This window comes from Myripristis murdjan, chromosome 7, assembly GCF_902150065.1.
Source record: "Myripristis murdjan chromosome 7, fMyrMur1.1, whole genome shotgun sequence".
Classification (NCBI taxonomy): Eukaryota; Metazoa; Chordata; class Actinopteri; order Holocentriformes; family Holocentridae; genus Myripristis; species Myripristis murdjan.
The window spans coordinates 24,868,337-24,891,484 of NC_043986.1; the positions used below are offsets into that span (position 1 = coordinate 24,868,337).

At 39.9% G+C, this 23,148-nt stretch overlaps 2 protein-coding genes across 2 annotated transcripts; one reads left to right on the forward strand and one right to left on the reverse strand.

Moving 5' to 3' along the window:
- Positions 1-289: 289 nt before the first annotated feature.
- On the reverse strand, positions 290-3,394 carry pfdn4 (prefoldin subunit 4). Its single transcript, XM_030054769.1, has 4 exons — positions 3,310-3,394; positions 2,689-2,796; positions 2,079-2,219; positions 290-758 (listed from the first exon to the last, which is right to left on the reverse strand). The coding sequence occupies exons 1-4, from the start codon at positions 3,334-3,336 to the stop codon at positions 627-629; spliced, it is 408 nt and encodes a 135-aa protein (XP_029910629.1). The 5' UTR covers positions 3,337-3,394; the 3' UTR covers positions 290-626.
- A 1,873-nt stretch (positions 3,395-5,267) lies between these two features.
- Positions 5,268-21,448, forward strand: bcas1 (brain enriched myelin associated protein 1). Its single transcript, XM_030055663.1, has 17 exons — positions 5,268-5,372; positions 5,536-5,589; positions 5,709-5,793; positions 6,754-7,052; positions 12,978-13,157; positions 14,236-14,295; positions 14,702-14,737; positions 15,161-15,376; positions 15,509-15,589; positions 16,120-16,158; positions 16,543-16,584; positions 16,891-16,956; positions 17,694-17,768; positions 18,059-18,181; positions 18,301-18,381; positions 18,776-18,997; positions 19,656-21,448. Exons 2-17 carry the CDS (start codon positions 5,554-5,556, stop codon positions 19,734-19,736), a joined length of 1,722 nt encoding a protein of 573 aa, XP_029911523.1. The 5' UTR covers positions 5,268-5,372; positions 5,536-5,553; the 3' UTR covers positions 19,737-21,448.
- Positions 21,449-23,148: the final 1,700 nt, after the last annotated feature.

Here is a 23,148-nt window from a genome sequence, read left to right on the forward strand (position 1 = left end):
GTCTGCTCTCACATTCATTTATACGGACATCAATTTCATTGTTAATCATGCCCTATTTAAATGACTTGGCCACATATGGACTCTAATGAAGTTGCAGAGAAATATGGAGCATTTTCCAAAGACTCTGAATCTAACTTCACTTTATTTGTCACTACAGAGGTGTAGTGTCTCTGCAAAGGGCTTGAATACTTATTGCAAAATCAGATCTTGACAAATTAAACTGGTCCTTGTAGGGAACGGTGTAGAATGCTAAATTTGCTGCTGATGTAGGCGGAAAAACAATACGCAACTGCTTCACTGAATTTATTCCACTTCAGTCAGATTAGCCAAAGATAAAACACACCAACATTAAATAAGTGACCAATTAAAATAGATGAGAAATCGTGTGCATTTTATTCACTTTCCAAAGATTTACCTTTGTTTTCCTGTTCCAAAACCAAGATGAAAACATGTACATCATCTGGGTAAACAAACGTAAATGACAACATGAGCCAGATGCTGTAAATCTAATCCATGCATGCGGCGTCCTACTTGATGTTTCGCTTTGGCAAGCTTCCTATGAATTTGATGTGAGCGCTGTGTGAAAACGTCCGTACTGAGACAGCTGTCAATGTCCATTTCAGCGCTCAGCTTTCATCTGCCTCCAGGTTGATGTTGTTTCCAAACTTGGCGTAGAGCTGGACCTTCAGATCGCCTAACACTTGCTGAATTGCTGACACTCGTGCTTCCAGGTCCTTGACCTCCTGCTCCAGTGCCTCCTGTAGAATAAAAAACATGGAATTAGGGACTTTAAAAACTCAAGTTACTTGACAGCCACTGTCATTTCCTCATGAGTGTCAAGCAACAACGGGCTCAGTAAACATCTCTATATACCTTTTTTTTTTCTTTTTTTTTTTTTTTTTAAATCAAAGGCATGGCAGCTGTGTCATCAAAAACACATTAAGAGTGTTTTTGGCACTCAGCTACAGAATGTAAAGCAAACAGAACTGAAAAACCGCCAGTGAGTGAAGAAATTTAGCAAAAGCTTTTTAAATGACCTTCTAAAGTGCATATTACGTTATCATTAGCAGAGATGCTGACATGAACATGTATAACAGACCTCTCTGCAGCCAATCAGCATAAGCCAGAGCCCTGGTCATTACAGTTACTTGTCATCAAGGCGGGGGAACATTGTGGAAGTGGCGGCAGACAGGAGCATGAGGTCTAGACTGGACTGAAAATACTGTGAAACTGCCAAATATGTTGCCCTTGTGACATACCGTGAATACATGTGTAATGATGTGTAATCAGAACTGTATCACAAATGCAGATATATGTGATTTGAAATCCATGAAGTTGAAAAATGAAATGAACAGGAACTGTTAGGTGTTGTGTAGACGAGCAGTGTCACTGCCACAGCCTGGGTCAGGAAATGGATTTTTATATTCAGTGAGACCAAATATTAAAAATGTAAAAGCTTATATAAAGGGTCTGGTAATCCAATTTCCACAAGGCATTGTTTAATTTTGTTTTGTAGGAAGAGCAGATTTACTGTGTTGTCAAGCCATTTCAAAGTAGTTACTAAAAAACTGAACATGATGTGGAAAAGGAGAACTTGAGCAAGAAAAAGTTCCTCACTGTGTGCTAAATAAAACAGACTACTGTGTTCTGAAGTTGTATAAATATTTTCAAAGTAAAACGTAAACAGTTTGGAGATAATAAATTCATACACAGTGAAGAGTAGAGAGCTCCAGAGCACACACAAATTTGTTGAGTTTTAAACATTAAATGACTGAATTGATTGAGTTTTGCTGCACTTATTGTTACATATACAATATTTTTTAAATGCACATGGACATTAATTCTCTAATTATATTATTTACTGGTTTATGACTTGACACCTTTGTATCTTAATTTTATCTAATGGTTCTTCTACTTAAAAGGGGCTCTAAAAGATTTCAATCAGGCCTTTTAATAATCATTAAATCCATCATAACAGCTTTTCAAGAGATGTGTGAGAATGTTTTTCCCAGTGGCACGCTCCCTTAAAGACACTATGATGAGATCTGCGGGTGAGAGACCCTCTGCAACAGGCCCACCTTGGCAGCTTCTAGCATCTCCTGTGTTTCTTCCTGCGTGTGGCTGATAAACACATCACCGATCTGATAGGGGATCAGCAAAGAGTCGTCATCGAACATCATGAGGTCGTCACTGGCATCTTGCAGGTTCTGCAGGGATTTCTGAGCGGAGATAACAGCACACCATTGTGGCCGTGTCAATAATCAACAGCAGGACAAACACCATCAGCACCGTCCATATGACACTGACGGAGTTTCAGCAGGATGTCACATCACTCTGGAGCTCATTATTCCTGATAATATGGCAACATTCAGGCCTGCTGCACTCTCCTCATGAACGTGCACATACACATGCATTCAGAATATGGTGAAGAATGATCACACCACTTTTTTTCACATCTCTCAGCACCTTCTGGTTTTTGCATTAATCTTTATAATAATGCCTTTATGCTTGATAGCAGTACTATGACTACAATATCACATCAGTATCTTCTGGAGGAATGGTGTTGCATCCCTCCACAATCCCAACGGCTCATGGTGCTCCAACACCCTGACAGGACACTTTTCTGTCACTTCGGTAATTTGTCACCCCTCGCGAGTGCATTTGGCCTGGAGGTTGCTTAGTGCTTACTTTCTTGGCTTCTATTTCATCTTTGAGCTCTGTCATTCGGCTTGTGTTTCTGGCGAATTTGTTGATCTTCTGCTGGTCCTCAAACGTCACATTAACGTCTTCAACTGCCTGCAAGGACAAAAAAAAAAAAAAAAAAAAAAAAAAGCACGGAGGTTTTATTATTAGCCGAGCCTTGTAAGGCGAGCCTGGTCAGGTCATATAGGAGGCAGCAGCATCTCAGCCCTGCATACACACACACACACACACACACACACACACACACACACACACACACACACACACACACACACACACACACACACACACAGCCGGTCTGGACACCCCTCACAGCCTTCGCCTTGGCCACCACCACCACCACCATCATCATCATCATCATCATCATCATCATCATCATCATCAGGCTGGCTCACTCACTCAAGCCTTGCGCGTTAGCTAGCTAAGCTCATACTTAGCTCATATGGTTAACACGCGAGGGTGTGGCTGGGATTAAAATACCAACTGCAGGGATTATTCGCCCTCTCCCGTACACATGCCCGCTTTCCTGATGCACATACGCATACCAAACAAGAGCTAAAGCCTTTAAATACGGTTTAAATTGTTGAACAGTCAATTTAAACTCACTACTGTCGACTTCATGGTGGCAGCCATCTTCGCCTGCTTCGCTTCTTCGGCTTCACGGCGGCAGCGTTGCTGCAACTGACCACTGTTGTTATTACTGCCACCTAGCGGAATGGACAGCACATAATATAATGGTGAAGAATTATAAACAACAACAACAACAACAGCAACACTATGTTAAGTCAGTTATATCCAAATAAAAACATATTTTGGCTGATTACTTATTGTTGTGAAGTTTAAAAGAAATTATAGTTAATAATCTAAATGGAATACGGCATTAAACTAAGTGCTTGTTAGAGAACCATACATATAGGAAATGTGATCAATTTGTGAGATTTCAGCTAAATCAGTCTAAGATTTCCCGTCAGAAATATGAATGCTTTTTGTCAACATATAAAACTCATGATTAGATCAGCCGGAACTGAGGCTCTGTATATACAGCAATTTGTACAGCAAACAGTAGGCTACTACGCCCAAGTTCAAATATTTACTGAATGCATCTGTAAAGCCAAGACTTTTAAAGCTAAGATTTACACGGTGAAAGTACAGGGTAATGCAATCCACTAAAAACAAACAGAGCTAATGAACTCACACTCAATCTGTAACTGGAATCGCACTGGAATCCTTGACCTACATGGAAAATAAAATGCTTTTGACGTTAGTTGAAATAAGTCTTGATGTGTTGTTTGGTCAGACTAAACCCACAACAAAACCAGCGACCTGTTTGTAATAGTCACGCTGTTTGCAAAAGTAGCAGGTTGCCATGCACTGGTGCATCACTAATGCTGGCTGTAACAGTGTTAACTATTGAGAGGAGGGTTGTCTGAGGTATCCTGCTGTATCTAGTCCCACCATGCCCTGCACAAAGTCAAAAGTGCACAGTACAACCATGGGAATCCAACTCCCACCTCGGTGTGATGTGCAGGCCATAGGCTACAATGGGACATTGTATTCCTGGATTCCAGTCTTTGTCATAACAAATGCAATAACACACGAAAACACAGTGCTTAAGATTCACATATGATTTTGAAAATTATTGCACAAGTTGTTGTTGTTGTTGTTGTTTAAGGAATAGTCAAAGCTTAACATGCCTTAAGTACAGATTCAGTGTATTGTTACTCATAATGTGACCCACACTTTGCATAATCTGTCTGCAGCACTTAGAAAGAGGAGTAAGATTAAAAAAACAAAAGAAAACAATGAAATCAATTGATGTTCTATAATCAGCTTGACTTTGATCACTAAAAGCCTGTCAGATGTGCATTGGTGCATTCACAGGTCCTGTGGTGCAGGCCGACACATTAGAGTGTGACCATGTGGAGGTCTCTGAAGACAAATGATTTGATTATAGAGCTCAGTGTCTGTCTCGATTAATTATCATAATGGATACTGTTGCTCTTGAGCCAAACCAAACAAGTTGTGGATATTTCAGGCCATGTTCATTGAGTTGTTATTTATTTACCCACTGTATAATTATCAAAAAAAAAAAAAAATCTTGATAAAACTGAGCATAATGCCATGAATGAATGCTTAAGGTTTTTCTTGAAAATATAAGTGACCAGACTCATAACACAAAAATATGTGTGCATTTGCATGTATTCATTCGGTCTGGAAAAGTGCCAGACCAAGCAAATAAGCAGTGGCTCAGCTGAGCTGTATCCTCTCCGCGCATCCTGTTTCCTCACCGCCACATCTTCGTCAACAAAACTGTACTTTGCTGCCTAATCTTCCTCTGCTTGATTAGGCTCTAACTTCATCATGACGTTGTGGGCTTATTTTCACAGAATTCACTGTGAGATTAGCATGAGTGAATCACAGGTGCCTTTGCCGAGACTGTTGTTGTTTCTCTCGGGCTGATGTTGGGCTTGTCAGTAAAGGAAATCCAATTGATTACTTTGAAGCTGTCCCACCCACTTTAAAGCACACATTTAGTGCCTGCTGTTGTCGCTTGACTATATATACACAGTTGGGCAGGTAGATCTGCAAGTCCGTCTCGTCGACAGAGCATTACCTGCTGCATTTTAATTCAGGAGAGGATATTGTTGGACTTGCAGAGGGGACACAGGGTAAGATATTACACTTTGAATGATACTGAAGTTTTGACAATGACAAAATAGCCTATTAATGTGCATTTTTTATGCATGTTCAGAGCGTCAGTGAATCATTCAATTATATTTTAGTTTCCCAGTGTAACAGAACCTCTATACTTTTATTAAAACTTTTCTGTAGGTCTCTACTGGCATAAACATGGGAAACGAGCATTCCAAAAAAGAGCTCACTAAGGTAAAACTGCACAAATTGCAAAATCTGTTTATTTTTTATTTAACTTGAAAATGCATACTTGTCATACTATAAGCTGTATATGAGCTGTTAAACTAAAAGATTTTTTTTTTTTTTCATAGAATGGAAAAAATCTTGAGAAGCATGAAAACGGAGGAGTGAATGGCCTTTCTGTAAACATCACATCCAATGGCTTGGATATAGATGGTAAGAGCCACTTTTGTTGCTTTGACTGAGATAAATGACAGTGCAGTAAGAGTGATGCATATTAGTAATACAATACAATAATTTCATCGGTGCTACTGAAAATATATGAGAGAGTCTACCCAGTTCAAATGCCAAGTATTCACTAAACAAATGAATATTACCCATGTTAACTACTTACAATTACTCTGATTGTATGATCTGAATCATTCTGTAACTAGAAAATCTCAGGTAATTCTTTGTTAGGCATTTGAGGGAGGTTAAAACCAAACTAAGCTAGAATTTTAATTTTAGAGTTTCACTCTCTCATATATTCAGTGTCTCCCCTGTTTAAAAAAAATGACAAGTCATACTTTGCAATGAAACACTGAATGGATATTTCCATGACGAAGCTATGGGATTACTCTTAGCTGGACTCTGATAATGCTTGGTAAACATTGTGGACTCCCAGTGGCAGTGGGTATTGAGTTTTAGCATGTGAACTATAGGCGTAGTCTCAAACCTGGACAAGGTGCAGCTATTTGATCTGTCATGGTGTATTTTGTCTCACTGCATAGCCAGTTGTGCTGTAGGATTCCCTTTGATATGACACTTGAGTTTGTCTTTGAGATAATATTGATCTTGGACTGAGAAAGCCAGTATCACTCTTTCCAGAGAAGACTAGCCCATGTTTGCTTCATGGAGTGTAACATAGCATGATAGCTTGGATGTGTTTACTGATGCTTAACACTGAGGAATATATATATATATATATAAATACACTGATTAATCATTATTGCAGTACTATCATTTGGGAACTGTAAAGCAGAGTGTATTAATGTATGTTATTTGTAAATAAAATGAATCATTGCACCATGAATTACATATTACAGAAATTAAAAATGAATTAAATTAATAATTTTTCACTGTCCTAGAGAGAACATAACCCAAGGCTACATAATAATAATGGCTTCTTATTTGCAGTTACCAATGAGACAGCAGTCAAGCAAAATGGCAAACCAACCTCATTAAACACAGAATCAAATGAGCCTGATTTTGTGATAGTCGAACCGGATTGCGAAAACGATGCAGATCAAGTTGTTTCTGAGATACCTGACTCTGCCACTGAAAACGAAGAGGTCAAGGTGACCAAAGAGGAAAAAAATAACATTTTTGGGAAAATGTTCAAAAAGAAGACAGCATCTCCAGAAAGAGTTCAAGAAAATGAGCCCCCAAAAGAAGATCAAGTGGATATAAGTCCTACTGCCGCTGATCCACAGCCTGTAAGTGCATTTTGATGTTTTACTCTAATGTCTTTTCAACAGTCTAAATTTCTTGAGATCATTTACACTACAGTACTTACCTCAATTAGATTCCCTTCAAGTTGTAGCTTCAATCAATATTTTAATCTTTCTCATTATAAAGTGTTGCATAAAAGAGAATGAAATGATTTCTGGATTCATGAGTCTTTGTAATTATGTTAGATTTAAAGCACATGATAATTCAATATATCCATGAAACAAAAACACAAAATGTATTTTTATTTAAAAATGAATGTTGATCTTCCTGGCAAAAGGAGTCAAGGTCAAGTGGAGAAGATGACGCCATGGACATCATCACACAGCAAGAGGAATCTGAATCTTCACTTCACCTAGCTGAGACATCAACACAGACAGACAAAAATAGTGAAGCAGACATTTCTACGCAAACTGACAGTGACTGTGAGAACAGTGATGTCCCAACAACTAGTACGGAGATGCCGGCGACCACAATTGAAGAACTAGCCCTTTCAATGACAACTGATGAACATTCACTGAGAGAATCTGCTGCTGTCATTGCCAATGAACCTGTTGAAGAGATTGCAGATGAGGAGGTCTCAGACAACCAGACAAGTGAGGTCATTGCTGATGAAGTTGTCATCATGGAGAACAATGAGGTGTGTGAGAATGCTGTGTACAGAGCGGAGCGGGTGGAAATTATTGAAATTATTGAAGACAACAGTTATAAGTCTATGGAAAAGAGCATCAATACCCCTGAGAGACCTGAGCTAGAGGCCATTATGGTGTCAGAATCTATCCCAGAAGAATCTACTACAGAAAATGAGACAGTCACAGAAGAGGAAAACAAGGTTGTGGAAGATGTGGCAGCAGAAGAGTCTTCTAGCCTTGCTGAAGAAATTACAATCCTTGAAGTGGTGACAGAGGGTGATGTAGAGGGAGCTCCAGATGCTGCTCTGGAATCTGCTGATGATGCAACTCTAAACATGTCACTAGAGCCAATAGCTGATGAAGTTACTGATGAAGACAACAGTGAAGCAACTGGCTCCCTGGAGGCAGTACCAGTGACTATGGTGATGGAAACAGTTTCTGAAGTGATTTATGATGAACCTATCTCTGCCACTCAAGAGGTGTCTTTGAAGGAAATTTCAGCCCCCCTTGAGGAGATGGAAATTCCAATGGAGATTGAATCTACACAAAAAGAGGTCATCACTACTGATGCTATTATGGAAAACATGGAAGATGCTGAGGATGTCACAGAAACAAGTGAACAAGAAGGACCCATCCAAATCACTGTAGCTGAACCCTCTGGTGATTGTGCTAACCTCTCTCAAGAAGATATTGTTATCACAGAGAAGCCTCGTGAAGATTTTGTTACTGTTCCCGATGCACAAGAAATTATCATAGAGACTGAATCTACCCCTGGAGTCCTTATTATCGAAGATGTTCTTACAGAGGAGAAAGTGGATAATATCAAAGTTGCACTAGTAACATGTGAAGAAGAAGAACCCAGCCCTGCGACTGAAGATGAGCCTTTGGTGAAATGTAATGGTTTCCCAGAAGAAGAGAGTGTCACTGCTGTAGTAACTGGGGCAGAAATGAAGGTTCCTTCCAAAGAAGAAGAGTCTATCACCACAGAGGAACCTCCTGAAAACAGTTTTAGTCTTCCTGATGTGCAAGAAGTTGAGGTTGGACCAGAATCTACTTATGAAGTAGAATCTAATCACTTACCTATCATAGATGAAGTAGAGAAAGCTGAGGTCGAAGATGTGATAATGGAGACAGGACCAGAGACAGCCAAACAACTGGATCCTAATCTTATCATTGCCCGAGATCCTGCTGATGTGAGTGCTGTCCATGAAGAAGAAAAGCCAGATGCTGAAGCAATATTTGATGCAGTAATTGAAGCCCTCTCTAAAGAATGTGAACCCAGCCCAGCCAAGGATCCTGTTGAGTATACTGCAAATCCACTAGAAGAAAATCCAATCACTGCAACAGTTCTTGTGCCTCTTTCTGGAGAACATGAATGCAGTAGCTTCACAATTTCAGAGGAGCCTGTGGAAGAGAGCACTATTCCATTCAAAGATGAAACAGTTGCTGAAGATATAATGGATGTACCTATTCAGATTCTGTCAAATGAATTTGATAAAGTGCCAGAGGTTATTGATGAATGTTCCAGTTTCAACCAAGCATCTGATAGAGCAGAAGTCATAGATGGATCCACTATTGCAGAGCCTGTTGAAGAAAATATCATCCCTAATGAATATGCAGAACAAGAAAATACAGATGTGAAAACTAAAGATATTATTGCACAAAGTGAAACCAATGAAACAAATGAGGAAATCCCAGTCAGTGCTGAAAAACCTGTAGAAGAAGTAACAACCACTGACGTGTTTGACAATATTACAGAATCTGATGTTGAAGCTATTTCAGCAAACCTTGTGAGGACTGATATAGTCACTGACAATATAGTTGAGACATCTGAAGATATTCCAGCAGATATCTCACTACTGGAAGCCGCAGAGGAACCTGAGCTCAGCCTTTCAGTTCCCAAGGAACCCATCAAGGACAACTTTAGCCCTGCTGAAGTGCTGTTGAATGGTGTTGATGTGGATTTCAGTGTAAAAGAGACAGTTACTACACCTGAGGTTGATTTGGAAGTCGTCGAGGCGATTGACTCAACTGATTCCTGCTTTATTTCCAAAGAGCCTGCCGGAGATATTTCTGGAGATCCCGCAGCTGCAGTAGAGGAGGAGAACATCAAAGTTGACCATCTAGATGGGGTGCCAGGGTGTGTTGAAACAGTTACTCAGCAAACTGTGGTGAACAATACAGTGATAACTGAAAATACTGTAAAGGAAGCTACAGATGAGGGCATCTTGGAAGAGAAAAGTGAAGATGCATGTGAAGATCTGCCACCAGATGAGGGACCTTCATCTTGTCTTATCACTGCCAACAAGCTTACAGAAGGAACTGTCACTCAACCAGAGGAAAATGGTGTTGAAGAAATTTGCATAACCGAGGATGTTGCAACTGCAGTGGAGCAAGAGAGCACTGAAGAATCCACTGCCACCTCTCCAGATGAGACTGTGAAAGAGAGTGTCAGCCCTCCTGAAGAAGTGTTGAGGTTTGGTGGTGTGCCAGAGTGTGCTGATACAGTTACTGAGGTCATTTTGGAGGGTAATTTTGGAGTACCTGAAAATATATTAAAGGAGGCTATTGAAGAGGCTGTCTTGGAACAGAAAAGTGAAAATGCATGTGAAGAGGTGCCACCAGAAAGGTCTGTACCTTGTCCTATCACTGCCAACAAGCTTATGGGATGGAGTGCCACTCAACTAGAAGAAAATGGTGTTGAAGAAATTTGCATCCCAGAGGATGTTCCAGCAACAGTGGAGCAAGAGAGCATTGAAGAATCCATTGTAAATACACCAGATCTGCCTGTGGAAGACAATTTCAGCCCCACTGAAGAAGAATCGAGGTTTCAAGGGGTGCCAGAGTGTGCTGACATAGTTACTGAGATCATTTTAGAGGGTAATACTGAAGTACATGAAAATATTTTAAAGGAAGCCATTGATGAGGCCATCTTGGAAGAGAAAATTGAAGATGCATGTGGAGATTTGCCATCAGACGAGGGACCTTCATCTTGTTCCATCACTGCTGATAATATGGAAGGCACTGTCATTCCAGCAGAGGAAAATGAGATGACCCATGAAGTGGTTGTGGAGGGTGATGTTGAAGAAATTTGCATCCCAGAGGATGTTCCAGCAGCAATGGAGCAAGATATCATTGAAGACTCCATTGCAAACACACCAGGTGTGCCTGTGGAAGACAATATCAGCCTCACTGAAGAAGAGTCAACATTTCAAGGTGCTGACATAGTTACTGAGGTAATTTTTGAGAATAATACTGAAGTATATGAAAATATTTTAAAGGAGGCTATTGAGGATGAGGCCATCTTGGAAGAGAAAATTGAGGATGCATGTGGAGATTTGCCACCAGAATGCTCTGCATCTTGTCCTATCACTGCTGGCAAGATTACAGAAGAGACTGTTTTCCAACCTGAAGAAAGTAGGATGGCCCTTGAAGTGGTTGTGGAGGATGATGTTGCAGAAATTGGCATTCCAGAGGCTATTGTAGCTGCACTGGAACAGGAGAGCACTGAGGAATCCATTGCTGCAGTTCCAAATGTGCATGTGGAAGAGAGTATCAGCCCTGCTGAAGAGGAGCCAGGGTTTGAAGGGGTGAAAAATGAAGATTTATGTGGAGATGTGCCACCAGGTGAGGGAGCTGCATCTTGTTCCATCACTGCTGATGAGGTTATGGAAGTGACTGTCTTCCAACCTGAGGAAAATAAGATGACCCTTGAAGTGGTGGAAGAGTGTGGTATTGAAGAAATTGGCATTACAGAGAATGCTGTAGCTGCCATAGAGCAAAAGGCTGTTGAAGAATCCATTACTACTACTCCAGATGTGCCTGTGGAAGAAAGTTCCAGTCTTTCTGAAGAGTCAATGTTTGGAGGGCTGGCAGAGTGTGTAGATACAGTTACAGAAGTCATTTTAGAAGGCATCACTAAGGCTATTGATGATGTTGTCTTGAAAGAGACATATGAGTTTAGTCCCATCACCAACAATGAGATTGTGGAAGAGACTGTTATGCAGCAGGAATTAAATAAGATGACTGTCAGAGTGGTGGAGCGTCCTGCTCAAGAAACTGAACCTCAAAATGGCTTTGTGACTTCAGAAGAGGCAGTGGCTGAGGCTGGTGCAGAGAAAGAAGCACGGGAGGGGGCAGAGAATGAATTGAATGTGAACACAACAGATCCCATTTTGGACTTGAACAGTACTGAAACAATTAAATGCACCTCACTCACAATTACAGACCAAACAGCACAAGTGGTGTGTGAAGAACCAAGCAATACACCCATTGCTGAAGCTGAGGATGAGCAAAATCAGATGGCAGCTTTACTCATGAGACTGCAGTCAGCATGTACAACAATTGTAGAAGAATCAGCATATAGGCTTGTCAGTATCGAGGTGTCCTCTCTGGAGGACAGTATTATTTTTACAATTTATGTGACTCTAAAGGAAATAAAGCAGTAAGATGTTGAAGCAGTTGCCCAAACATTAGTTTTTGAAGGTTGTCCAAATATTGCTTTTTAAAAGTTGTCAAAATATTGTTTTTAAAAGTGTTGATCTACCTGTTTAGGGTATCGTATTTTATGGTTTGAAGTGGTTATTGGGTATGCATTCTGAAATTTTTCTTGTTCTTTCAATGCCTTTAGATGTTTCTGTTTGTATATATTACCAACATAAAAACCACACTGTAAAGTACTGTGACATTTTTCAATAAAAGTGAATGGTTTGTAGTTTAAGTTTTGAGTTGTTGTTTTTTTTTTAACTGTTAATCATACTTTTTATGGGATTGTGGCTGCCTTTTCAGTAAATAATGGAAAATATAATTGATGACTTAGTATGAAATAGAAATTGGAAAAGAATTCTCCTCAGCTGATACAATTGGATGTCATATTTTGGAACATATCACTATCAAATGGGATTGTCAAGTCTGGTAATTTTGTGCAGGCCGAAACAATAAATGACCACATGCTGCACTGAATAGATTCACTTCCAATTGCTTAGGATCAGGCTTGACCAGATTTTTATTTTAGACATACTGACCTCACACCATAGCAAGGTATTTGATTTTCCTGACATTTCTCAACATAACTCTGAGACATTGTTGAATATCAATGAGTGTGGAGGGGGGACACACACATTAATAAAAGGGTGATTGTTGACAATGCCCCGAGTAGGCAGAGGCATGGTTGGAATTGTGCGCCCATCTCAATGCTGCGATTAACACACTCACTGCTTGCATATCAGCTCCACTGCTGCAACATATTCTCAAAGGCTAATTCTTTGTGGCGGTGTATAGGACACAGCTGACATAAAGCAAGATTCAGAATCACCACAGGAGCCAGAAAGTGTGACTCTAGACCCTAGTCCAGAGGAAGAAAAAATTCAGGAAACTGACAAGGAAAACAACCAAGACGTGCAAAAAGAAGAGGACAGTTCCACAGAAGAAAATCCAGTTATGAACTTCTTCAAAACACTAGTAAGTGCAACATTTACAGTAAGTGAAATTGTTTTTCTGTGGCTCACTTGTGCTTGAGATGTATTATTCCCTTTATAGTACATTAAGACGTTCATTCTGACTGACAAAATTAAATCAAGGAACAAATGTAATAAAAAGTTGCAAAAATAACTCCACCTTTGTTATTTGCAACGGCTTTTGAAGGTGAACTTTTAAGTTGCTCAAAGTTGCTCAAACTGCTAAATGACATGTACAATGCATGACTGAATTAATGCATAAAGCTTCAGCAAACCCACACCTTGGGTAATCTGTCTTATTCTGATATATTGGAGTTCAAATTTAATGTCCTAGAAAACAGGAACTTAACAGTGAGGATACTACCATTGAGCTTGGTTTGGTCTGTAAGAGGTTATTTTTATTCTGTGCAATGGTATGCATAAAGGAGCTTGAGGGTAGGAAAGGCATCCATAAAAAATCTGTGTGATGGTGACAGTGTCTGATGGAAAGACTGTAACAAGCAGCCATTGTGTTTTTCCTCTTCATCATGCCTTCTTTTGGATTCTTGCCTCTTTAAAGAGTTACCATTGCCCCAGCCCCATGCTAATCAAGTCTTTGAACATGCGGGAATGTGGTGGCCTATTGTTCAACCCATAGTGTGAGCTCACAAGGGAGGCCTGTGCAATTGGAAGTTGAGATTCGTGAAGATAGAGCGAGGGCAGGCCTACGCCATCTCCGAAGCACAATGGTTGTCACAATGACAGCGCATGTACTGTATGTGCCCTGTCAGGGACCTCAGTGTGCACTCTGTGTGTCTCACTTAGCTTATCATAAAGGCCTATGTCTGCTTTACAGAAAGGCTTCTGTGTTATCAAAATCATTATTTTGCTGTTCCAGTCACATCAACTTTGTCCATTTATGCTGGACTTCCTGTAAAACAACGTCACTGACTGCCAGCTATACGCAATAACATAATGCTCAACAATGCTTACTTTAATTAACATTTATAGGTCAGGCCTTTAGCTTTTTGTGTTGCACCAAAAAAAAAAAAAAAAAAAAAAAGTAAGCAAAGACTCTCAATTTTCCTTCTTTTGTTGTGCAGGTGACCCCCACTAAAACACCCAAAAAGGAAACAGCTACTCCTGATGTCAAAAAAGATCAGGTGAACACATGATTATGAAATATTACAACACATGTAAAACACATTAAACGCATAATCCTTTAGGCCAGTAACACTGTTTGCTGGTTTAGAACGATTTTGATATACCCTTCACTGTATCACTGCATATTTCTATTTTCTAAACGGTATCAAATTGACTTTCTGTATTTTAAAACCTCACTTGAGACTTGCATACTTGAAGCTTGCCTCAGTGGGACTGCTTCTTGAAAACTCTGATACTGACTCAAAAACAGTGAAAGGTATCTCAAAAGGACCATGAGACTCTCCTAAACATTTGGATGAATGGCACACAACCTCTTAGCACATCTGGGATGATATTATTTGCTCTAATTTTAACTGTAACTCTAACAGCTTCTTTTGTTTTTTGTTTTTTTGTTTTACCACATAGTCCCAAAAGGAGACCCAACCAACAGCAACTACTACTGTGAGCACAATGCCTATTACAGTAATAAAGTATTTAATTTGCATACTATAATCGCACTTGCCATATAGCATCAGAGGGCTGCATACTCATTGATGGAGTCAGTGCACTTCCAGTTCAATGCAAAATGTAACCAGCAGTTGTCATGTTATATGCTTTACCACTTATTATTTCTTGATAAGTACTACATTTTACCTCCTTGTTGCAAGGTTTTTCAAGACAGCAATTTTGAAGCAAATTCCTTGCATTGAATTGAAAGTACCCTGCTTTTGCTGTATGACAGTATATAACATGCCTCAGCTAAAATGGTCATTTGGTCATCATATAATTGATTAATTATCCTGGTGTTGATTGAATATACAGTCTGCTGTGCTTTTCCTATACAGAGCTCTACAATGTTTTACACTGACCCTTTCTCCTGAATAGGTTGCACAAATACCTGACCCGCCCGCAGCACCTAAAGGAATGTCTGTCCCACCGCCCCCTCCTCCAGAGCCACCCAAAATGGAAATCAAAGGCGAGCCAGCTGCCAAGTCTGTAAAACCCGCACCGAAAGAAGAACCAAAAGCTGCTGCAAAAGCACCGGAGGCCTCAAAGGGAAAATCTGCCAAAGATACACTGAGCAAGTTCTTCCGTCCAAAGGTAAGCAGGCTGAAGGTCAAAGGGCCTGCATAGATTATGACCTATTTACTTACTTTGATTGATTTTAGCCAAATTCAGGCACAACATTTTGACAGATTATAACATTAGTGTGCACCGTTATGTGAATTTGAGGTACTGCTAGGTGTCAAGGCATCCAAAACCAAGGGTGCCTCAACGAGTGGAGCCAATGCCGCAGCCAAGAATGCAGCAGTGGTACAGTAGATTACCATATTATGTATCTTAATTTAACTGACCATGGCTCATCCTGTCAATAATTTCATCTAACAGTGTGAAAACTGATTCATCTGTAACTTGGAGGTGGCAGAAACTGCAAATTTGCTTCCTGTTGTTTACTATTCTTCCTATATAGCAGCTCTGAATGGAGTAGTATTTACACCCTGTGCTACTTGAGCAACATCAAAGTGAAGCACAAAAGTCTTTGTAGCTCTTCGGAAATACTAAAATTGTTGGCAAGTTGGCAGCATCACCTTGTTTCTACCACATTCAACGTGTAAGGCAACACGCCATTACATCACACTCCCAGCATCGAAATTACAAACATTACTGACTCATTTACTCTACCCCATTATATCAGTCACTGTACTGTGAGGTCTCCACTTTGTCATGATAACAGATTAAACATATTACAGCCTTTCATGTGTGCATTTCTGAGGTTGTGAGCACTTTCGTTTTCTGCCTCATTGGCATTTGCTCAGAAGAAGAATTCCTTCACTCTCCCACAGACAATCCAGGAAGCGCCACAGCCTGTTGTAGAAGTCAAGGTAAATTAATGGCGTATTCTCACTTTTGAAATATTTCATCTTTTTTTTCAGGGTACGTTTCATTGATATGCTGATGTGAAAGCCAATCAACCTGTACAGAAGCTCAAATGTTCCTCAGTGCATCTGTTTTAGCAGGACGATATGTCTCCATGGGTCTTTTTTTTTTTTTCAACTAATTTATCATCTGCCTGAACAAATCCTACCATATTCCAAATATCACAGCCACTACTTCTCTAAACCGACTCATTAAATCACATCACATAACCTCACATCATTTGCAGGATGTATTCCAAATTGCCGTCGTAACAGACATATGCCTTGTACTGAATTACAGCATTTCACATGCTCAGCGTTTATTCAGAACTAAGCACTTTTGCTCTTCAGGAGATGGTGGAGGAGGTGCCGCAGCCAGTTGTAGAAGTCCAGGTAAATTACTGATAAATGCTCAGTCTCGGGGTTTTTCATCTTTTTCAGGGAGTGTTTGCTTAATCTTCTAATGTGAAGGTCAATCCGTCTATACAAAACCTCTCACAGGGCCATTTCTCTCCAACAGATTAAACAAAACCACATCCTATTCCCTATAATCACAGCTACAGCTACTCTTAATCAGCTCATGACATCACATCAAATAACATAAATTGCAGGACATATTCCACATTACCATTGTAGCTGACATGGCATGTAATGAATTACATCATTTTCACATGTTCCGCTTCATTTGCATTTGCCCAGAATCAAAATAATCTTGCTCTGCAGGAGGCAGGGGAGGAGGTGCCGCAGCCAGTTGTAGAGGAGCAGGTAAATCAGCAGAGGACGCTGAGTCTTCATCTTTTTTTCAGGGACTGTTTGCTTAATCTTCACTCTGCCGGCTCCTCTGACATGACAACCATTTAAGAAAGCCTGTATGGTATTTGCAAACATCCTTGTGTTGCTAAATGTTATCAGTGGTTTATTCTACTTAATTCACTGGCTGTGTGAACACGAGAAATATCACATTCTCAATCTCACGGCCCTATTTTCAATACTTGATTCAGGGATGGATCGATGTATCAGCAGATCATTGGCACTGGTCAATATAAGCCTTAAAAAGCAATATTGTTATCAGTCCAATATTAATTTTACTGCCAACATTTTAATTAGACAAAATAACACTAAGTAAAACCAACATAGTGTTTTGTTAAAAAGCACTTAAAAAGATCAGTATTGCTATTGGCCATCATGAATGGGAGGATATGGGATATACATACTGGACTGAAACAACAACAACAACAACAACAACATCAACAACAAATCCAAAAAAAACATATGGTTCCATCTCTACTTTGATTGATTGATTGACTGATTGATTAATTGGTTTGTTGGTTGATTCCTTCCTTCCTTCCTTCCTTCCTTCCTTCCTTCCTTCCTTAATTCATTCACACTGAATTACATTGGATGAATTACTGTATGTTCTCTTCCATCATGATTTATTGCTTTTCATATGGCCTGCTTCATCTGGACTGATCACAATACCAATACTTGCTCCTGTCCTGCAGACAGTGCAGGAGGTGCCACAATCAGTTGTAGAAGATCAGGAAAATCAGAGCACAGCAATTTTGGAATCTCCCAGGGTGATTACAGCATCAGATGCTTTTTATTAGGAAATCGTGGTTTTCATTCTGCTGCCTAGCATCATGGACTGGTGCTCTGTTTACTCTTGTTGGGATCTGTCCTTTATGCCACACCAGATTTTTCTGTTTCTCCAGTTCCCTGTGGTGCTTTTCCTCCCTCTTACCTCTCCTTTTCTTGCAGGTGTCAGTTCCTAGCCTCAGTCTATCAGCTTCACAATGATCTTTTTGACTTGCCTTTAATTTTTAAAATGTTCATGTTGTGTATTTTCCTATTTGCTGTTTTGATCAAGAAGGCAGATGCCTCAAAGGCCAGCACTCTAGAGGCCGCGGCAAAGCCTGAGCCACCACCACCTGTTCAGGAAGAAAAGAAAGCACCCTCAAAAGCAACTTTCCTGTCTTTCTTCAAGTCTAAAGTAAGATCCTGTTCTCTTTTACTGGATTTATTGACTTTTCCATGTCATAATCTACTGTGTATGTCTAAAGGGATTACGAAATAGGAAGTAACAGATTAATGTGGCAATGTGAATTTGAGGAACTGTTAAACCAAATGGCCACAAAAGTCCAGGCAGCCTCAACAAGTGGAGTTCGTCTCCTCAAGAAAACTACTGGAGTGGTAAATACACTCGATCACAGACTCATTATTAACCAGAATGATTTCACTGATCTCATCTGGTATTGCTATTTTAGACATTCTCTAAAACAGCTTAAGTATTTATTCCACATTTCTTACTAGTTAGACAATCATAACTATACACTTCAATGCTTCCTTTATCATCCCATCTTACAATCACTAAGAAAGTGGCTTTTGACTGTTTCCTAACAGCAGATAGACACTTTAATTTCTTTTAATTTCTCATCCTATGTCATCTTTTAAGTGTCCATCTCAACTTAATAAATGGAGCAAAATAGATGCACCCATGCAATGATGCCCTGGATCCTCGGTTGCTCTAGAATTGGAATAAAAAGTGCATTTTAATCACTTTCGATCACGTACCTCACTCTCTCAGGCTGCTGAGCCCAAGAAGGAGACTCCTGCCCCACCTGCAGCAGCAGCAGAATCTGTCCCGACGGCAAAAGCCAAGGAGGAGCCGAAAGCAGCCGCCAAGTCCCCAGAGGCCACTACAGATAACAAATCAGTTTCAGGGACATCCCAAAGTGGAGATGATGCAGCCAATGTCCCCAAGAAACTGGAGAAGAGGAACTCCATCCATTTGTTCTTTAAGAATTTGGTAGGCTGAACAGCTCTGTCCAGTTGTTATTGCAACTCTGAACTAAAACTGAGACATGTGCATGTCCCCATAAATTCAGATGCATGATTATTAGATTTTCTGTAATTGTTTTCTATGGCCTTGTTGTTTCATTCCAACATGCTGTTTACATCTTTTTCCACTAGATGGCATTAGTAAGTCATAATTGTTTATGAGTGTAGCCAGGTGACCTAAAATTGTACTTCACTGAGAAACAAAGCTGATTAATTATGCACATAAACTTACACATCTTACACCAATCCTGTGACTTTTTTTTTTTTTTTTTAACAAATTCATTTGGCTTGAATTAGTGAGTCTTAATGAATTTAAATTTGTCCTCCAAGTAATGTTACCCTCACTCCATGCATGTGGTTTTGTGAAATGATAAAAGTGAAGAAATAGCATGGCCTAAAGCTCCAAAAAGTGATGTTATTGGGAAAAAAACTCTGTTGTCAAGTAAGCAAGTTGTTTCCCACACCTAACACTGTGAGCGAAGCATTTGAGGAACTTATGTCACACAAACACAACTGTAATATCCAGTGGATTGGATATGAGTTTAGATTTTTGTGTGTGACATGAATATATTGTAAGTAAATAACAAACGTAAGAGAATCCTATGTTTTCTCATTCCTAATTGCAGGGTCAGAAACGTCACTCCACAGACGCCGGTGTCCAAACAGAGCCAGTGGTTGTTGCTCCAGCTCCTGAGAAGGCCAAATGAAACCAAAAAAAAAAAAAAAAAAAAGCAACACTGACAACTTTCTCTGTTTTGCCCCCCCATTCATTTCCCCCCTTGAAGCACCATGAACTTGGAATTACTTAAACTATAATTTTCTATTATCTACACTATGGAAGGGAAGGTGATTGGAAGGATACAAGCATGTGAACAGTTTTGAGGAAGAGGAACAGTGCAGGTGGTTGCACGAGTGGTGATTTGACATACTCAAAGAGCTACTTTGATCATGAGGTTGTTGAGATATATATTTTTGGTTATATAAATGCTTTGACAAGTATAGCGATGTGAGTGTGAAACCTTTTATATGCACCACTGCCAAATGTGACTTCTCTCAGTGACTATTCTTGCAGCTTAACACATCTAATGGTCTAATGCAATATTTAAAGCTTTGCCTTTAGTTATTAATTTGTCTGAATGAAGCTTTTAAAAGCACTGTCATAAAGGCTTTATATTTTTTTTCAGTCCATGCAAAGTATGCACTTATGGCAATTGAGAGGTTAATCTGAAAATACATGGAAAAGGTACTTAATAAAGAAATACGATACTGAAAATAATTCAGGAGCAAATACAGCTGTTGCTGATACTCTGATGATCTAGAAGAGTGTTCATATATTAGACTGCACTTAAAGAGATTTTTTACAATATATATACAATAGATTCATGCATATAGACATCAACTGGTTAACAGTCATGCAGTACTTATACTGAGGGAAATCACAATCTTCTGTGGGGAATTGATTGCAGGTATTCATTAAAGAGTTAACAAATGCATCTGCGATGGCAAAATATTGTTCTTGTGCAAATATGTCCTTGTGGTACCTTTTGCAATAATCAAATCACACCTGATTTTTTTTTTTTTTTTTTTTTTACTTTGATCACACCACCTTGTGCCATGTCTCAGTGGAAGTCGTTTGGTGTTAGTCATTTGAGTCTGCAATATGTGTAGTTAACATCACGCTTTTGTTTGTGAGACGTATATACATGTGTCCTCTCAGCTATCTTAAAGGCAATAAATATGTTCACCATTTATCTGCTGTGTGTTGGTGTGAACCCCACTGGTGTTGAGAAACAGCATCAGGCAATTGACAGGAATAACCAGGTGTTGCAATGATGGCAGAAAGATGTGGCTCAACAAGTTTGGCCAAAAATGTTATATGGAACATTGTCTCAAATACAGTGCAGAAGTTTAAACACAGTAAATCCAGTAAATGTTGTCAAATTGGCAAAAAAGGGCATCTCAGTTTTGCTTCAGGGAAAAGGTCACGTGATTGTGGTGTAAGGAACAAGAAGTGGCTGCGACCCATTGTAATATTCTCATGTTAGTGTTGACTCACAGCAGGCTGGGACTTGCTCAATAATTTCTTACCCTGGATGGTGGAGCGATGTTATATCCTTTCACATTTCCATGTAACTCACAGTTTCTATGTGAGTGTAGTGGCAAATATTTTAATCCCTAGTCATCTGTGTAACACTAAATCCCTCTAAGTAACACTCATCCGACAGACAAAGGGAAAATACCTACTGCGGACCATCTTCTGTGCCACTGCAACTCTGAGAGAAAGATCGCTGCAGAACACCACGACTTGAATTCAAATTTCCATTTTCTCACAACCTAAGAGACAGGCTTTACAGATTACAGATGTAAAACAAGATGTAAACTATTGCATGCCTCTGATAAAGGAAGCTTTCACCTCTTCCTTCAGCGTTTATGATTTCTGTGATTGATAGCATGGTGTGTAGTCACTGGAAGGATGTGTTTTAGATAGCAATGTCTGAGACCCACCGTTCACCCACCATTAACTGATGAGTTGCGCACCCTGAAGGCATAACTCACACTGCTCCTTTGTTATCAATGACGCACACTCTTCTTGCATTACCCTCTGTAATAGGTACGATCATTTTAAATTGAGCATCAAAGTAATTGCCATGACACTGGAAGGAGAAAAGTGAGGAATGGCTTAAGCGGTACTAGACATTCATTTGGTCCATTGTCTGTCCTTTCCCCAGTGAAGATTGTCTCAAATTAGGATGCAATGTGAGGGTTTTACAGACAGAAATGCTAAAGTCTGAGGAGAGGTAAGCTCAGATTCATTGCCAGATTATACATGGACATTGATGGAACCAGCAGAAACATATTTCTGATCAATGTGTTCAAAATAGACAGAAAGCTGCAGTATGAAGTAGTGGGACAACAATGTAGGACCACAGAAATGTGCTAGCATATCTAGTGTTGCACATACAATTTAGAATAGAATTGTCTCTTAAATATTTTTTGAAACATGAAAAATAATTGTATCCATAATACAACAACAAAATGAAAGACTTTCTGCCTTGCTGCCTTGCACTGAACATTTTGACCAGTTCCCGGTGTCTCTATTTTCTCAACACTGTTATTGAGTAATTTGCATACCTTTTCATACATTTTGCACTGTTGTAAAAAACAGCAAGTAATAGCACAACCAAAATGATTCATTCTTGGTCTTCTATAAACGAGCAGCAGCTGCAGGTAGTTATCATATATTAATGAGTATGCCAGGACTATGTATAAATTCAATGACACATTTACAAGGAGAGCTAAGAAAGATAAGAAAGCAATCACATTTCATGAGGGCTGGTCAATCCCTACACAGAACTTGGGTGAGTTATTAAAGCTAAACAGTAATTGGTACGGATTTAACAACGAAAGAGACTGTACACTTTGCAGGATCTGCTCTGCCGCCATGTTGCTCCAGTTCATCCCAGGACAATGCATGTGACTGTGTGAATACAGCGAGCTCAGAGGGGGTGGAACAAGGGAACAGTGGGTAGGGAGGCCTGACGGGAGGCCTGCTGTCAGCACTAATGTGCATCACAGCACTGCTCTGTGGTAGCAGGTCCGCAGGGAAAACATAGGGGCGAAGCGATCCCAGGGACTTATGGGAAGGCACAGTAACAGGTCACCTAATGGCAAGTTAATGGTAATAATCCTGCCTCTGCATGATAGTCTCACCCACTGTGGCCTCATTTCAAGGGTGAATCAGCAGGTCCTACCGGCAGCATGTATGAAAGTGGGTGTCTAGTGTGTGTGTGTATGTGTGTGTATGTGTGTGTGTGTGTGTGTGTGTGTGTGTGTGAGAGAGAGAGAGAGAGAGAGAGAGAGAGAGAGAGAGAGAGAGAGAGAGAGAGAGAGAGAGAGAGAGAGAGAGAGAGAGAGAGAGAGAGAGAGAGAGAGAGAGAGAGAGAGAGAGAGAGAGAGAGAGAGAGAGAGAGAGAGTGTGTTTTGGGGAGGGGGAGGGCATTCAGATGCAGATGCTGTCAAGTGATCTTTAGAGTTGTGGCACCTGGGAGAGTTTATTGTCATGGATTATTGGAAATGCAACAGTCTTTTTCAGCTGGATGTTACATCCTGCAAGGAGGA

Coding starts and splice junctions, on each gene's coding strand:
- pfdn4 (XM_030054769.1), bottom strand. CDS start 3,336: ATGGCTGCCACCATGAAGTCGACAGTA. Junction 2,797..3,309: donor CCACCATGAAGTCGACAGTA/GTGAGTTTAAAT, acceptor TTGTCCTTGCAG/GCAGTTGAAGACGTTAATGT. Junction 2,220..2,688: donor ATGAAATAGAAGCCAAGAAA/GTAAGCACTAAG, acceptor ATCTCCGCTCAG/AAATCCCTGCAGAACCTGCA.
- bcas1 (XM_030055663.1), top strand. CDS start 5,554: ATGGGAAACGAGCATTCCAAAAAAGAGCTCACTAAG. Junction 13,158..14,235: donor TGAACTTCTTCAAAACACTA/GTAAGTGCAACA, acceptor TTTGTTGTGCAG/GTGACCCCCACTAAAACACC. Junction 18,382..18,775: donor TCAAGAAAACTACTGGAGTG/GTAAATACACTC, acceptor TCACTCTCTCAG/GCTGCTGAGCCCAAGAAGGA.